Source organism: Monodelphis domestica, chromosome 2 (assembly GCF_027887165.1).
Source record: "Monodelphis domestica isolate mMonDom1 chromosome 2, mMonDom1.pri, whole genome shotgun sequence".
NCBI lineage: Eukaryota > Metazoa > Chordata > Mammalia > Didelphimorphia > Didelphidae > Monodelphis > Monodelphis domestica.
The window spans coordinates 241,852,363-241,869,950 of record NC_077228.1 but is presented as its reverse complement, the minus strand read 5'-3'; the positions used below and the strand labels follow the sequence as shown (position 1 = coordinate 241,869,950).

General features: G+C 36.0%; 1 protein-coding gene across 2 annotated transcripts in view; it reads left to right on the top strand.

Annotated features, from left to right (window-relative positions):
- The window catches only part of DHRS7C (dehydrogenase/reductase 7C), a 76,243-nt gene that overhangs the window by 10,565 nt on the left and 48,090 nt on the right, over positions 1–17,588 (top strand). For both annotated transcript variants that reach the window (XM_007482978.3, XM_007482979.3), the window contains exon 3: positions 17,329–17,441. In XM_007482978.3, coding sequence (XP_007483040.2) covers positions 17,329–17,441 — 113 coding nt within the window. The remainder of the gene's footprint in view (positions 1–17,328; positions 17,442–17,588) is intronic.

Here is a 17,588-nt window from a genome sequence, read left to right as displayed (position 1 = left end):
AAGTGATTTGCCAAGTTCACAGTTAAATTTGAACTCATAAAGATGAATCTTCCTGATTCCAAGCCCAGGGATCTATCCACTGAACCACCTTACTGTCCCTAATAAATTATGAATAGAGGCCTGTTTTTGTGCATAGAGCTCTGTGTTTAGAGTCAAAAGATCCAGGGTCAGGTCCCAATCTTGGCATTTAATATTAAATTCTAAGAAAATAACTTAATTTCTCTGAGCATCAGTAAAATGAAGGTAATAGTACATGATATCCTTAAGGGCTATTGTGAAGCTTAAAACAGGTAAAATATTATGTAAAATTGAGAATAATTAATAAGAATCAGATTCTCTCCATGCATTAAGTTGATAAGGATACAGCATCTCAAGAAACCTCCTGTCCCTACTAGCAGATTGGATCTCCCAAACAAAATTAACTCATACATTAAAGGTACTTCTCTCTCATCAGTACCCAGGAATGTCAAAAGGCAAAACTAGTTCAAAACAAGGTAATCTAGGTAGCACAGTGCCAGATCTGGAGTTAAGAACACTCATCTTCCTGAGTTCAAACTGGCCTCACATACTTTTTAGCTGTGTGACCTTGGGCAAGTCACTTGGCCTTGTTTACTTCAGTTCCTCATCTATAAAATAAGCTAGAAAAGGAAATAGCAAACAATTTCAGTATCTTTGCCAAAAAAGAGTTCAAATGGGGTCATGAAGAGTCAGACACAATTAAAGTGACTCAACAATAAGTTCAAATCAAAATCATTTCATGAAATAGCATCTTTTTTTTAAATCCCCCCCTTAAGTCATGAATATCAGAGCAGACACTATAATTACACTGAAAGGCCTTTTAGTGAAACTAAGAACTATAAATAGCCATAAGAACCCAAGCAAGTGACTTTAGCCCTTAGATTTCCTTCTAAAAATGCAGACCCATTTTAATTAAATTTAGGGAGGACAATTCCTCCCTGGACTTTATTTTGGCTCCTGGAAAACACTGTGAGTGTTTTTTGTCCTTTTGTGAGTGTCCTTTTTGTCAAGCATTTAGAGATTATCACTCACAGTGCTAAAACTGGGAACATTGGGGTGGGTTCTGCCCCCTGCAGAGCATAATTACCCATACTAGGGAATCCCAGGGAGACAAAAAAGATGCACAGAGGGACCTGTCTCTTGCAATCTCTGGGCAGGCAGGGTCACTTTATAGAAGGACACAAATGTGATCAGGGCAATACAAGTGGAGTAACAATTTATTCTTCCATTGTTGCAAGGCAGTAATATCTTCTGGAGTATTTTCCCATACTCCCTCCAGGCATGCTCTGTGCTGATCTCTGCCAGGCAAGTAGTTTACACATATATTTCATTAGATACTGCTTTGCTGGATGCATTGCCTCTACTGAACATTCCTCTGCCAGATTCATTGTCTCTGCCAGGACCTGTTCTGCCATATGGGTTGTCTCCCCCTGGTATGTAATCTCTACTGACTACAGGCAGGTTTTGGAGCATTCCTCTGCTTCTAGATTTTGGTTATATCTAGAGTCCTTGTCTCTTGTACAATCTCTTTCTTATGAAAAGAATGAGCTCTACTCTAAGCTGGATACTCCCAACTAGTTAGTGCTCTCTGGCTTAATCTTTTCTTTGAGTATCTCTGCTGAAGGCATTATTCTGTCTTAAAAGGAAGCCTTCCATCTGTCTTCCAATTTTAGCCTCTGAAGGCTTGACTACACTTAGTCATCCATGAAGGGGTTACTCTCCCATCATGCTTGGGTAGGGTAGAAAAGGCAGATGAGAACAATTTGTTCCAATAGCCATGAAGACAACTGACACAGATGCTGTGGAGCCCTTAGAGCTTGTTCAAACATCAAAAATGCCAAAGTCATCTACTGCATGCTGGGCCATTTTCAGTTATACTGACTTTTGTCTTGCCACTGGACTAGAATGACTCTAGAAGAGAGAGTTAGGCTGACAACTTTGTGCAACTCTACCTCACTTAAATCCAATTCATGCATCCTGTGATGTCACTGGTCTTCAAAAGTGAAGGACCAGCCAAATAATTAAAAATTAAAAATTAAAAAAGTGAAGGACCAACAATAATTCTCTCACCAAAATTGCCTAAAACTGTAGGATCTGACCTGCTCCCCTTTTTCACTTCCAAAACCCATGGTTTATCTTCATGCAGAGGGTCAGAGGGTTATAGAGGAAAGAGGTATAGAGGGGAAAAAAGGAATCCAGGAAGCAAGTTCATCATTTTTCTAAGAAATGTCTACCCACTAGAAAATTCTGAACTTTATTTTTTGTAAGATATTCTATCTTACACCATAGAACTTAATGTGTGCCTTCTCTTTTCTCAGCAATTTCCTTGCCTTTTTCAGAGATTGTTGTCTTAGTTATCCCAATGATTTCATAAGGATGCAGCTGTTAGTATAATTGCATGATTCAGATTTCCCTCACTCAGCAGAACTCAAGCTGGCATGATTCCCAAGGATGAAAACTGCTTTCACACCAGCTATGCTATTAGGATGATATGGAAAAGGGGGAGAGTAAATCATTTGCTGACTGCTGTTTGAGCCTCTCTCGTTTAATTACAATTCGGTGCCTTTATTGCCATTCAACAAGCATTAACTGCATGCCCAGCATGTGCAGAATCCTGTATGGGAACTTGAGGGAGGAAAATGAGGTATGTTTATTAACATTTTACAAAGGAAAAATGGAAGGATTATAAAGATTCAGTGGCATTCCACAAGTCACAAATCACAGAACATGAGACAAAAAGGTATAGAAGGATAGATGCTGGACTAGGACCCAAGGTGCATGACTTTGAGCAAATTGCTTCCCTTTGCTGCACCTCAATTTTGCAATCTATATAATGGTGGGGTTTGACTAGAGGATTTCCAAGGTTCTTTCTGCCTCTAAAGCTATAATCCTACAAACCAATATAGTGTTTCACAAAAGGTGTTCTAAACAATGTGAATCACAATGTAAGTTCAATACTTGATAATGTTTTTCCTATTAAAATATTAAATAACAAAATACACTCCATTTTTTTTTAAAAATCTTGTGTTTTACACTTTAGGAGGTTTTTGTGACACACTTCCCCTCTGTGGGAGTTGGATGATCCATAGGTTTTTCATAGGGGAAATTGAGTCAGGTCATCCTGGAAACCAAAGAAGGAACCAGGATTTCCCAGTCATGAAGAGAAATCAATTGGTGAACAGTGAGCAGAGAAGGCTCTGGACTAGAGTGGCTGAGGCAGGAAGCTTCCAAAAAATTCATGATGAATGAAAAAGCAAAGAAACTGATCTACCTTTGGTCCCCATTTTAAATTTCTCTCTTGCTTTCCTTGTCCCAGGACAGGACTCAGAACTTGGACCTGGATCTTATCACTAATACCTTTATTCCATTTCCATAACCTGAAGGAGAAGACTTCTGGATAAAATTAAGTGGTACTCCCATATAAGAGAGATGAAACTTTTTTCTCTTGTGTCTTTATTATTTTAATAAAAATAAATTCTCTATAACTAGATTGCACAGCTAAGTGGTGCAGTGGATAAAGTGTCAGGCCTGGACTCAGGAAGACTCATCTTTCTGAATTCAAATCTGGTACTTACCAGTGGTTTGACCCTAGGAACCTTAACCCTGTCTGCTTCAGTTTCCTTTTCTGTAAAATGAGCTAGAGAAGGAACTAGCAAACTACTTGCTGAGAAAACCCCAAATAGGTTTCACAGAGTTGGACATGACTGAAAAACAATTGAACAAAAATCATTAGGTTGCTTGTTGTAAAATATATAAAGAAGATTGAAACTGGATGAAGGAATCCCCCAAATAAAGAGTAAAGACCCTGTTTTAACAATGCAATCAATATTTTTATATTAACTCAGACTAGAAGTCAGAATCCCATGAAAGGTTTCTTTTTTGCCCATTCATTTGAAGGCACAAAACTGGGCAGGAAGAAACACACATATACACACTGTAGAAGGCACCTTATTAAATACAAAGTATAAAATAGGCCTTATTTTTCTTTTTGATATAAATTTTTTCCAACTTCTATTATACCATTGGTGTTCCATTATCCCATATTCCTGTCATTCTTAGACTTGACATTTATTCAAGTTCAAGGCCAAATTAGCTTAGAAAATATAAGTATACCAGAATCAGTACCAACCTGAGAGTCAGACTTAGATTTAAGTTCATAGAATGATTGAATTTTAAGAATTAGAAAGAACTTTAGGATTCATTTAATTCTCATTTTATGAATGAGGAAATTGAGACTAAGAAAGGCTGGCCTCAGAAAGAAAGTCATATAGGTTATATAATGCTTTAAGATTTGCAGATCACTTCACAAATTATACCTCATTTGATTCTCACAACCCAGGGAGGTAGGTTCCACTATTATTTCCATTTTACAGATAAGGAAACTGAGGCAAAGAAAAGTTAAGAGACTTGCCTTGGGCCACATAGCTAGTAAAATGTGTAAGTCTAGAGTTAAACTCAGTTTTCACATTCTATTCACTGTACTACCTAACATAAGTTGCTTAATATTACCTAAATATGGACAGGATTCAAATTGAAGTTTCCCAACTACAAATCTAGTAATGTTTTTTCCTCTATTGACACTGGGATAAAAGAAATGCCACAGCATTGAAAATATATGATGAAATGCATTGACAAACTCTTAGCAAAATTTGGAAATAGTTTTAACTGGGGCATCTAAGAATAGGAAAGACCATTAATGGTTGTCAGTGGGTAATTCAACTGGCCACAACCTTGAGGCCATTAGGAAGATTTTCTTCACAGTGTAGCTTAGGTGAAACCTACTAAATAAACCTTTTCAGGTCTATGGTTATAAGCATTCTCTTTCTCTCTTCAAATTACTTTGTTCTTCTATTTCTTACTCATGTACATGTTACATCACCCTAGCTCCTCAATGGGAAGGAATTGTTTTGCTTTTTGCCTTCATATTCCAAGTGTCTTCATAGGTTTGTTGTTTTTTAATTAAATTGATCTACAGAGTAAGAGTAAAAGCTGCTTGAAAATGTTTTGGGATTTATGAAGAGCACAGTCTTATGAGTTTTGCTGACATGAATGTCTTTGGTTGATGTATTGAACTAACATTTAAGATGCAGCTTTATCCTATAAGGACAGCTCTATAGTAGCTGCCTTTTCTTATAGGAAAATTAGGAAGGACCACCATGAAATAGGCAGTTCATCTAATGGAGAGAAACCCTTGGATAATAAAATATTATCATTTCAAGGCAAGGTTAGGGGCAGGGGTAATCCCATCACAAGCATCATGTAATTACAGCTATGCTGGGAGTTTGACAGAGAGCTTATTGTTAGCTCACATCAGTGAATTTTACAAGTGGTTAGGGAGTAAAGAATAGTCGGTTCTGATGAAAATATGTCCAAAAAGACCCCAAATTTTCTTCCTAAAAAAAACACTTTACATAGCTACTTATGTCTGGGAGCTTGACATCCTTGGCTGCTACATCTATTGAACTAAACAAATACATAGAGAACAGAAATCAGAAGCATATTTGGTCCCAAAAGGTCACTGGGGAAGTCACCTTTCCAAACACATACAGGTGAAAGTGTAATAAGTAGGTTAAAAGAAGGGTTCAAAGCTCACTATTTATATATAAAAATAACAGGTTTATTTAGATAAAGGGAGGAGGGAAAAAAGGAATTAGGGAATACCTAACTTCTAACCCCAAACAGAGATTAAAACCCTTATACCTTATATAATTATTCTAAACTAAATTCTTATAGTAGTAATTAAGGCTAGGGTGTTTTGTAGGAACAAGGACAAGGGGCAAAGAATCTCACAACCAGAAGTCCTCTTTGAGTCAACAGTAGTCCCAGTAACAGCTCTGTTGAAATCCACTTTACAGCAGCAGCACTAACAGCAGCAAGGACAGGCCAAGAAAAGCCAAGAAGAAAGGAAAAGAAGAAAGAAAGCCAAAGAAGAGGGAATCACTGGCTCTCTGGGTCTACTCCAGAAATACCAAACAGAAACCCTCTTGACTCTCCTAGATTCAAGTCTAGAGTCCTAGAGCTAGAGAAAAACAGTAGCCTCTTTCTATTCCAGAGGAGTGCCCTCAGAAACTGCCTGTGTGTTCAGTGCCCCAGCTCCTGAGAGTTTTATGTGAAATATTGGTTTGCAGGATGTCCTCTTCCATATGAATGTCCTCTTCCACTGGAATGGTCCACTCCTTACTGATCTTTTTGACTGCAGACTCTATTTGACTGATGAATCTCAGATTTCCATGAATTCTTCATTTTCTTCTCCAACAATTTCTACATTTCCATTATCAATTTCATGAGCTAATTTAATATGTAAGCAATGATACCATGAATATCTTCCTAATACTTTCACTGAAGATGGTGAAACTAACACAATTGTATAAGGACCTACCCAACTCTTTTGTGTTGCTAATGTTTTTGCAAAAATTTTCACATACACCATATCATCTGGTTCAAAATTATGAAGAGAATAATCCAATGGACCAGATTGAATCAATACTCCCATATCATGCAATTCTCTAAGCCATTGTTGTAATCCACTTAAATATGAAACAAGTTGACAATCTCCACCTAAGAGAGATGTATAAACAGTCTTACAAGTTTTTTACCTGCAGTGGAGCATGTCCAAAGAGCATTTCATAAGATAATATATGTTAATCTGCTCTTGGTCTTGTACATAGGTAAAACAAAGCTATGGGAAGACTATCTGGCCATTTTAGATGAATTTCAGCACAAATTTTTCCCACCATAGTCTTCAGTTCCCTATTCACATGCTCCACTTGACCTCAGCTTTGTGGATGATAAAGAACATGATATTTAGGTGTTATTCCTAGATTCTCATAGACTCTTTTCAGGATATCTTGTGTAAAATGAGATCCTTTATCAGAATCTATGATAACTGGTACACCAAACTTAGGAACAATTTACTTAAGTAACACTTTCACCGCAAAGCTAGCTGAATTATTATTAGATGGGAAAGCTTCAGACTATTTTGTTAATCTATCAACAATTACAAGACAAAACTTGTATCTTCCAGCTTTTGGCATGCTGATGTAATCAATTTGCAAACTCTCGAATGGACAATATGCCAAAAGTCTACCACCCAAACCTTTCTTTCTGAATGTATCTTGTTTGAATTTTTGGCAAACAGAACAACTTGTACAGATCTCATTTGCAACAGTACTTATTCCCGGTGATGCCCATTGCCTTTTTACAGAGTTTACTATAGCTTGAGTACCAAAATGAACTTTCTTGTGAATGGCTTGATACAAATAGGTATATAAATCTTTTGGTAATAGCAGTTTTCCAGTGTCTGCAACCCATATTCCATGTTCTTTCCTTGCTTCAAATTTCTCCTTCCACTTCTAAATCTCTGAGCCTACATAAACTTTTTCTAAATCACCAGACTCAAAAGTTGAGAAATTCATTACATACTCTGGAGCATTCTGGGCTGCAAACTTAGCATTTATATCAGCTTTATGATTTCCTTTAGAAACTGAATCTCTGCCACAAGTATGACTTCTACAACGGATCACTGCTAGCTGTTTCAGTTTTTGGATAGGTTCCAGCTTCCAGTTATTATTTCTGCATGTGCACTTGGTTTTCCCAATGCAGTAATAAAACCTTGTTGTTTCCATATCTTCCCTGTTGCATGACATACTGAAAATGCATAATGAGAGTCTGTAAAAACATTAGCACTTTTACCATCAGCTAGAAGACATGCTTGCTTCAATGTCAACAACTCTGCTCCTTGAGCACTAAGGTCACAAAGTAATGAGCAATACCACAGTGTCTCAAGTTCTGTGACCACTGTAGCACCAGTACATCGAATTCCATCACACAAATATGAAGAACCATCTGTGAATAATACCAAGTCTGGATTTTCAATAGGAGTGTCTTTCAAACCCATCCTAGGCTTATCCACTAGATCTACTACTTCTACACCCTCATGTAATGATTCACCATTCTTTGGCAAATCAGGAAGAAGTGTAGCTGGATTTAATACACTACACCTCCTCAACTGGATGTTCTCACACACCAGGAGAATAATTTCATACTTAGAGATTCTTGATCTGATTAAGCTTGAGTAGGAAGTTTCCTCATTAGTGCTTCTATTTGATGTGAGAAATATACAGTCAATGGACATTCCAAAACTAAGTCTGCTGACTTCTGGACTAACACAGCTGCAGCTGCTACACCCCTTAGACAATACCTTCAGTTATTGGATCAAGCTGACAACTATAATATCCAATTGGACGATAACTTTGTCCTAAAGTCTGTGTCAGTACACCAGAAGCAATACCTGTAGTTTCACTAACAAATAGTTGGAATGGTTTTGTATAGTCAGTTTTATATATATACCCAAATCTGGAGCAGATAAAATGTCTTCTTTAGGCTTACTTAAGACCTGGTTTTAGTTCCAGAGGTTCTGGTTCTCTATTCCTGGTTAAATCTGTTAGACATTTTGTTAATACACTATATCCAGGTATCCATTGTCTACAGAAACCAGTCGTTCCAAGAACAACTCTGAGTTTCTTTTTGGTCTTAGGAGCACTCAGTTTCTGGATATCTGCTATTCTTTTCTGTGTGATACTTCTGGAACCCTCTGATAACACAAAACCAAGATATTGCACTTGAGGCAAAACCCATTGCAATTTTGCCTTAGATATTTTATGCCCATGCTTATATAATTCTAACAAAAGAATCTTGCTATCTCTGAGACACACCTTAGCATTTGGGTATGCAAGAAGAATATCATACACAAAATGCACCAATTTACTTTCTTTGAATGTTATAGTTTTTAGATCTCTATTCAGAATTTGTGAAAATTGGCTAGGAGAATTGGTAAAACCCTGGAGCAAATGAGTCCATGTCCACTGAGTTTTCCCCAGGTAAAAGCAAAGATCTTTTGAGAATCCTCATGAATTGGAATTGAGGAAAAAACTGAGCATAAATCTACCACAGTGAAATATCTTTCCTGACTTGGAATGGAAGAAATTATAACAGTTGAACTTGGTACAACAGGATGAGTCTTGATTATATAATCATTGACTGCTCTTAAATCCTGTATAAAACAATATACAACTTTGCCATTCTGATCTAACTTTGATTGGAAGAATAGGAGTATTAAATTCTGAGAAGCAATGATTCCTTGTTGGATTAGGGGTTCAGTGATTGGCCTTATAGCCTCAATTGCTTCTTTAGTCTAGATATATTAAGGTACATAAAGAAATGGTCCTTCCTTAGTCCTCACCTTGCCTGGAGTAGCTGATTTCAATAGACCTACAGCTGTGGAAGACTATGACCAAAGATTTTCAGGGATATCCTCAGGTATTAGATAGATTGAATCTAAGCCACCCTCTGTACTGACTGAATCTAAGAATAACAATGGAAAAGCTGTTAGAGATTCTTCTGGTAGATGTAATGAGATATCACCAGTATCAATACATTGGATCATTGCCTTTAATTTGCATAATAAATCTCTACCTAAAAGATTAATTGGACAGTCTGGCATACAAAGAAATTCATGCTCCACAGATAATGGACCTAAAGTAATAATTTTTAATTGTAATTTTGCTACTCTTTGTGGTTTACCAATAGCACCTATTACTTCCCTTGTACCAACAGCTCTATAATTCTTGGGAAAACTTTGCAAAACTGATTACTGGCCCCAGTGTCAACCAGAAGTTCATAAATCTGGTCTCTAATACTTATAGACACATATGGTTCTGAACTATTTGGTGGTTGAAAAGTTTCCAACATCAGTGCTAGCATAGTAACATCAGTACAAAGCTCAGTCATTTCCTGTCCATCCAAATTTACATCTGATTGAATTGCATGATATTCCCAGGATTTCACATCTTTAACACCATCATAAGCTTTTTCACTATTCTCATTGGTCTTTTTAATATCTACCTTGGTGTCATTGTTCTCATTTACAATCACATTATCGTTATCCAATTTACATTCTTCATTATTTTCCATTATTTCACAATCATTAGAATTTCCAACTAATTTTACAGTATAATTTTCTTTTTCCTCACAATTATTAACACTAATTACATTATCCTTTGTTTCAATCACAATATTTATAAATTTATTAACCTTATCTCCATTACATTCAATTCCATTTAATTCCAATCCATTTTCCTTTGATTTTTCAAATACTTGAGAATTCCGGGTACACCTTCATAATAAACATGCCCATTTGTTCTGATCACCCTTATGTCCACTAACTACTTGGCTGTACTTGAGTCTCACTCCTGATTTTACCCACTCTTGCATAGTGTTCAAATCAGGTGCTTGAGCTCCCTGACAGCAAGCATTAGGACAATTATTAGTATTTCTTCTCTGATAATTATTGTTATTACAATTATTATTATACTGTCTGTTATATCCATTATTCCAATTCAATTGCCTAGAAAATTGCCCTTTGAATCTACATTCCCTAACAAAATGTCCTACTCAATTACATAAGAAACATCTTGGAGGTCCAGATCCCTTTCTCATGATTTGTACTGGTTGTTTGGTTGCACAGATCTAAGTGTTGCCGCTGCTTTTATTTCCTTTATTTCACTGTCCCTTGCTTTATTTTCAGCATCCCTTAATTTCTTTTTCAAATCCTCAATTACTGTATCCCTGTCTTCATATCTATCATCATTATCTATGCATTATCTATGCATAATTACATTGCTTTTCTCCTTAATTCTTCCAAGCCCATCTCTTCCCAATCTGGGCAATTATTTTTAAAAAATAACTTTATCTTAGGACATGTATTTTTTACAAATAGTCTCTTGATGTGTGCAATTGTGTTGTCGGCTAACACATTAAGGCCTAAAATTATTTCATCAGCATCTGTTATTCTCTCTAAAAAAGTAGTTGGCTATTAATTTTGTTTCTGCTTAATGTTCTCAAATTTGGACCAAGAATTAGTGCCTTTGGTATGCCTTTTCATTACATCAATGATTGACCTGCTAGATTGTTTCATCTTCATATAATCAGAGGATGAATTCATAACCACACCTTCAAAATCCTGTGGTCATGGGGTTAAAGATGGATAATTTCTAGTTCCCTCTATGAATTGGTCCTTTTCTCTCTTGGTTAATAATTCCTTCATTAATAAGTAAAAATCAGCATAGGTCAAAAGACCTCTTTAGTCCTCTGAAATTCCTTCATTGCTTTATTAGGTTCATTGGAAAAGCACAGGGTTCTACATCTGATTGTTTCCAAATCCTCAGGAGTAAACAATTTATGAGTTTTTACCTTATATACTGCATCTTGTGTAACCACAGGTTATCCCTTAGAGGAAACAACATGCTTGGGTTTTATTACAGTCAGTATTCTCCCTTTCCAATCTAGAAATTTTCTTAATATTTCTTTTATTATTTTCCTTATCTATAGCATTCTCCTTAAAATCATTCAAAACACCATTATTCAAAATCATTTTCTCCTTCATACATTGTTCCATCATTTCTATCTTATTTTTCATTACCATAATCATCTGATTCATTTCTGAATCTTTTGTCATCCATAAAACAATTACCCTTATTTTATAACCAACAGCAAAAAACAACACTCTGCATTTATATGCAGACAGTAAAAAAAAAAACAAGTAAAAATAAGCACATCAGTGGTACATAAGCTAACACATTTCTGATAGTCAAAGACATCACTAGTTCCAACCATTCATATCCTAAAACAATATAACAACAAAGGGGAAACAAGGTGAAAATCCCATAAAGGATATGTAAGAAACAATTCCATAAAAAATACAAAATAACATTTGTCATGTCATCTGACATGATGTACAATGTGTACATGAAATTGCTATAAAACACAGGATATGTGTTGTTATTATCCACTGTGATTAGTAATAACAAACATCAAAGAACAGAACAAAAAAAAAATGTCTTCCTACCACATGTGCTATTGGCCTTTGGCTATTTAAAACTTAAACCCCCTTCTGAATCTATCAAGAGTCAGAGTTCGGTGTCCCAGGATCCTGGAGATCAACCAAGTGCTGGAAAGGACAATGGAATGTTGCTAGTTGGTTCAACTGCCAACCCACTGATCTCTCTGTTTTACTCTGGCCTAAGCTAATTTCTGTAGGTTTGCCCTACTGACTCGCCAAATGCAATAAGTGAGTTAAAAGAAGGGTTCAAAACTTACTATATGTATATAGTTTTGAACTATATACATATTGTATATATATACACATTTGAATATATATATATATATAAAACAGGTTTATTTAACTAAAGGGAGGGGAGGGGGAAGGAATTAGGGGATACCTAACTTCTAACTTAGAATAGAGATTAAAACCCTTATAACTTCTTTAATTATTCTAAACAAATTCTTACAGTAGTAATTAAGGCTGGGGTTTGTTGTTGTTTTGTTTTGTTTTTTAAATAATAACACTTACCTTCTGTCTTGAAATCAATACAGTGTACTGGTTCCAAGGCAGAAGAGTGGTAAGGGCTAGGCAATGGGGGTTAAATGACTTGCCCAGGGTCACACAGCCTGGAAATATCTGAAGCCAGATTTGAACCTAGGACCTCATTATACATAGGAAGTCATGCAAAATATATTTTGACATTAACCATGTTTTGAAAAAAAAGACAAGAGAAATAAAGAAAGGGGGGAAATGTACTCTTTGATTCCTCTCAGTCTTCAATTGACTTTTGTAGTAAGGGATTTTAACAGGGACAAGTTGACAGCAAGAGATCCTGCAAACTAACACTCCACACAGAACTCTCAGAAGCTGGGGAACTTCTTCATGGGTAAGAGAGGAGAAAAGAATTTGGAACTGAAAATAAAACTAAAATTTAAAAAGAGAAAGAAAAAACTTAGGTAGAGATGTCAGTATCCTTCATCAAGGATTTCCAATTTTTTTAATGTGACATTTTTATATTTTTAATGAATGGGTTCAAAGCTCACTGAAACTCTTCATATGGAAAATTCTTCAACATATTTGAAAATTCTGTTTCCAAATTTTTTTAATGTGCAGATAATAAAGTGACACATTTCCAGCAGCAAAAGCCTAATGTAAAAAACTATAATAATGAAACAATTATATCTTCATGCTATCATTAGTTAGAATCTAAAGGAACAGCATGTACTTAGAGTAAAATTCATTATTAAGAATAGTTAGCATGGATAAATCATTCAAGAACTCTTGATAATTTTGACTCTGGCCAGGTTCTTGTCAGATCTGAGTTTGCCTGATAAGGAGTTTGTACTAGAAAAAGAAGTGTCAACCCTGACATTTGTGCTCATGTTATTAAAATATTACCATTAATAAGGGGTTTCTTTGCAGGAATATTTTAAGCCACTAGTCATTTTCCGAAGGTTAGTTTGTTTAAAAAAAAAACATATAGAGTATGAGTTCATGCAATTCTTTTCTATTTCTATAACTAGTATATATACAAAGTATATAACTTTGTACATAGTGTTTAATAAATTCTTTATTTGGGGGTGGCTGGCTGGCTCAGTGGATTGAGAGCCAGTCCTAGAGATGGGAGATCCTAGGTTTAAATATGGCCTGAGACACTTCCTAGCTGTGTGACCCTGGGCAAATCATTTAACCCCCATTGCCTAGACCTCACCACTCTTCTGCCTTGGAGGCAATACACAGTATTGACTTCCAAGATGGAAGATAAGGATTTTAAAATAAGCAAATAAATAAATAAATGTTTTATTCATTCATTTAGTATGTTCACTTAACTAGGCACATATAAACTATAATGTTATAATATGATATGTTTAAAGCAAATAAGTGAGTCAAGATAAGTCTATCAATCTCTCTGTGAAACTTCCTTTTTATAGGTATATTTCATGTACCATACATGATGTATGACTATCTGATTTTTAAATTGAATATTGAATCAATATCAAGTTGCATACTAAATATCAGTAAGGTTAATAAAAATGTTTGGAAGAAAATGCTGGATATTGGATGTGGATTTGTATAGTACAGACTTTCAGGTGGGAAAAAAATAGTCAACATTAAGGAAGGTGGACAACCAATAGTATATATTTTAAAATATCTTTACAATTTCAATGCTTACAAATGAACATTGGAAAGATATATTGTATTTGCTTGCCTATGTAGTTAAATTCTCCTCAGGCATAGATTTATAGATGACTCCCTCCCCCCCCCCCCAAATAACACAACCTAGGAGGATGTCATGACATTGAATATCATGATCCAAAAAAATCCTGGCAGGCTAAAATTTTGGGCTGAATCCAATGAGATCAAATTCAATAAGGGATAAATATAAAATCTAATCCTCAGCTTAAAAAAAAAAGAATACCTTGCAAGGAAACTTGTGCTAGATAACTCCAAGATAGTGATTTGTCTATTAAAAAATCTGGGGTTTGTAAGGATAATTTTAGGGTTGTGACCTAATCAAAATTAATTTTTGGTTGCCAGGGAATATCCCAAATAAAATACTCAAGTCAGTTTGGAAATTTATGATGATTTTAATTAATATAGAGGGAAGGAGTTAAGGAGAAGGGAGAGGGAAAGAATGTAGAATTTCTCCTGCCTGGCCTATGCCAGGGGGAGTTCAAAGTCCTCTACCACAAGGTCTCTGAAGAAGATTAGTGGCTTTCTAAGAGGATAGTGTTTGGAAGGTAGAGGAGAAAGAAACAGCCTAAACTCTGATAGAGCTCAGTAAAGATGCCTCACTTGAACTAGGCTACTCAGTTTCCTCCAGTATGGTATCAAGGAAAACTCACCACTAAATCCGGTCAATAGCAGCCTCCACCCAAGATGCTGAAATGCTCAGTATGCTCTGCCAGCCACCTCTCCACCGCCAAAGAGGCCGAAGAGAGGAAGTGATGCGAAATATATAGATGGTTTTTACATCACTTTCCTGTGTTTTACATGTACCAATGGTAGCTTAAGCTTGACTTAGGACAGCCCAGGGCTCTGTCAGTTGTTTCTGATTTGTCATTTGCTAGCATATGTCTGTCATAGGCCATCCTCCTAAATACTTAATCCTTAAGTATGGGTGTAGACAGTCCTGTTTTTGTTAGACTAAGTAGGGTGGAGTAATCTAAAGTTCACAGGTTTAGTCAACTACAAGACTGATTCACCCTACTTCAACCAGATGGCTCTCTGTTCCATGTTCACCATATTTATTCCAGACCAAATATAGACACTCATTCAACTTTAGTAAAATATTCTGGAAATTGAAAATTAAACCCACTTGCCTAGAACCTGAAGATCTGTCTAATCTTTTTAGAAATTTGTGAAATTTTACATAAAAAACATAAAAACGTTATGGTATATGTTTATGGAACTATCATCACTTTCTTATTATTTTCCAGTAATGTTTAATCAGATGTCTCTCATCTTCAAACACAATGAAAAGATTATTCCACAGGTTCCCAAAATTTCTATTCTTAGACCTCTATTCAGTGAATTGTTTTGAGTCAGTGTCTTTCCAAATCTTTAATTCTGAACTGCCTGACCATGCCATATGATACATGAAGTCAAAGCAAAAAACATTTAAATAAAACAAAAGGTAAGGTATATAATAAAGAATTAAGAAATTAACATTTCCTAATTCAACCAATCAGTAATACTCAATAAACATTTATTTAATTTTCAGATAAAGAAATAAAAACTATCAATAAACACATGAAAAATAATGTTCTAAATCTCTCATAATCAGAGAAATACAAATCACAGCAGCTGTGAGTTATCACTTCACACCTCACAGATTGGCTAACATGACAGCAAAGGAAAGTAATAAATGTTAGAGGGGATGTGGCAAAATTGGGACATTAATGCATTGTGAATTGATCCAACCATTCTGGAAGGCAATTTGGAACTATGCCCTGTGTCAAGGAAGCTCATCCCCTCCCTCTTCCTGAGTAACTTTACCTATCCATCCTGACATACTACAGTTGCGCCAGGTTTGTGTCGGCTTACGTCACTATACGTCTGTACGTCAATAAAAGTTAAGGTTTGGGGCAGGACGGGGGAGACCAACGAGAGAAAGGGAGAGATGGATGGGAAGACCATGAGGGAAGTCTGAGGAGAAGGGACAAGGAGAGGTGAGGGGAAAATGAGAAGGGAACTCGCAGCCTAGGCTCCATGCAGCCAGGTTACTTAGGAATGATTGTCTACCCTTCATAATAAACTTTATAAAATATATATCTCTGGGTAGCAAGACCTATTATTTAATTTTAATTATTACAGCCCCAAGGATGCTAAAAGACTGTCTACCATTTTATCCAGCACTGCTGGGTTTGTGCCCCAAAGAGATAATAAGGAAAAAGACTTGTACAAGAATATTCATAGCTGCACTCTTTGTGGTGGCAAAGAATTGGAAAATGAGGGAATGCCCTTCAATTGGGGAATGACTGAACAAACTGTGGTATCTGTTAATGATGAAATATTATTGTGCTCAAAGAAACAATGAACTGGAGGAATTCTATGTGAACTGGAATGACCTCCAGGAATTGATGCAGAGTGAAAGGAGTAGAACCAAGAGAACATTGTACACAGAGACTGATACACTGTGGTACAATCAAACATAATGGACTTCTCTTCTAGTTGCAATGCAATAATCCAGGACAATTCTGAGGGATTTATGAGAAAGACCACTATCCACATTCAGAGGAAGATTTGTGGGAATAGAAACACAAAAGTGCAAATATCAATAATATGGAAATAGGTCACATGTAAAACACAGTGGAATTGTGTGTCAGCTATGGAAAGGGGTTAGGGGGAGGGGAGGAAAAGAGCATGATTTTTGTTATCCTGGAAAAATATTCTAAATTAATCAATTAAATAAAATTTAAAAAAAGAAAAAATAATAAACATTTATTCAGCACCTACTATGTGCTAGGCCACATGCTGGCAACATTGAGAATACAAAAAAGTGATAAAAGTCCCTGTCCTCAAGGAGCTCACCATTTAATGTAATTATAATAATTAATGTCAATTATTTGATTCCAATTTCTCACCATTAGGGTGGGAGAGGAATACATCAGTTCAAATTCCTGACAGAAGCATCAGAGACCAATGCCTAAATATATTTTTTTCTTTGTAACTTTGCTTTCCATATCAAGTGCATCCAGAGATTTGCTTTTCAGGAATTGGAACTTCAGGACATTTGAAGTAGGTTCATACCTCCTAACATCTCTTCCTATCATTGTAATCTTTATCTCAGCCATCTACTTCCCCTCTCTCCTTCTGTCTTTCCCTTCCCTACCCCCCCCCGCAGTATCTCAAAACCACACTGAGGAAAGTCACCATGTGGAAGGGACACCTGTATTTACCTTCTCTTTTTCAATGCTTTTTAACAGAATGTTCTCGACTGTTTCATGCTGGTGGTGCCAGGTTGGTACTATGTGGCAAGAACTGGGAGAAGCTAGAAATCTTGTATGATGCACTTATTAGTGTGGCAGACCCAAGCAAGGTAAGGCTTTCATTCATTTGTTCATTCATCTAACTAGCATTTTTCCATGACTACTTGGTGTGAGGTACTATCCTAAGTACTAAAAACACAATAACAAAAATAAAATTATCTTTGCCTTTCCATACCATACATGCTGCTGAAGAGAAA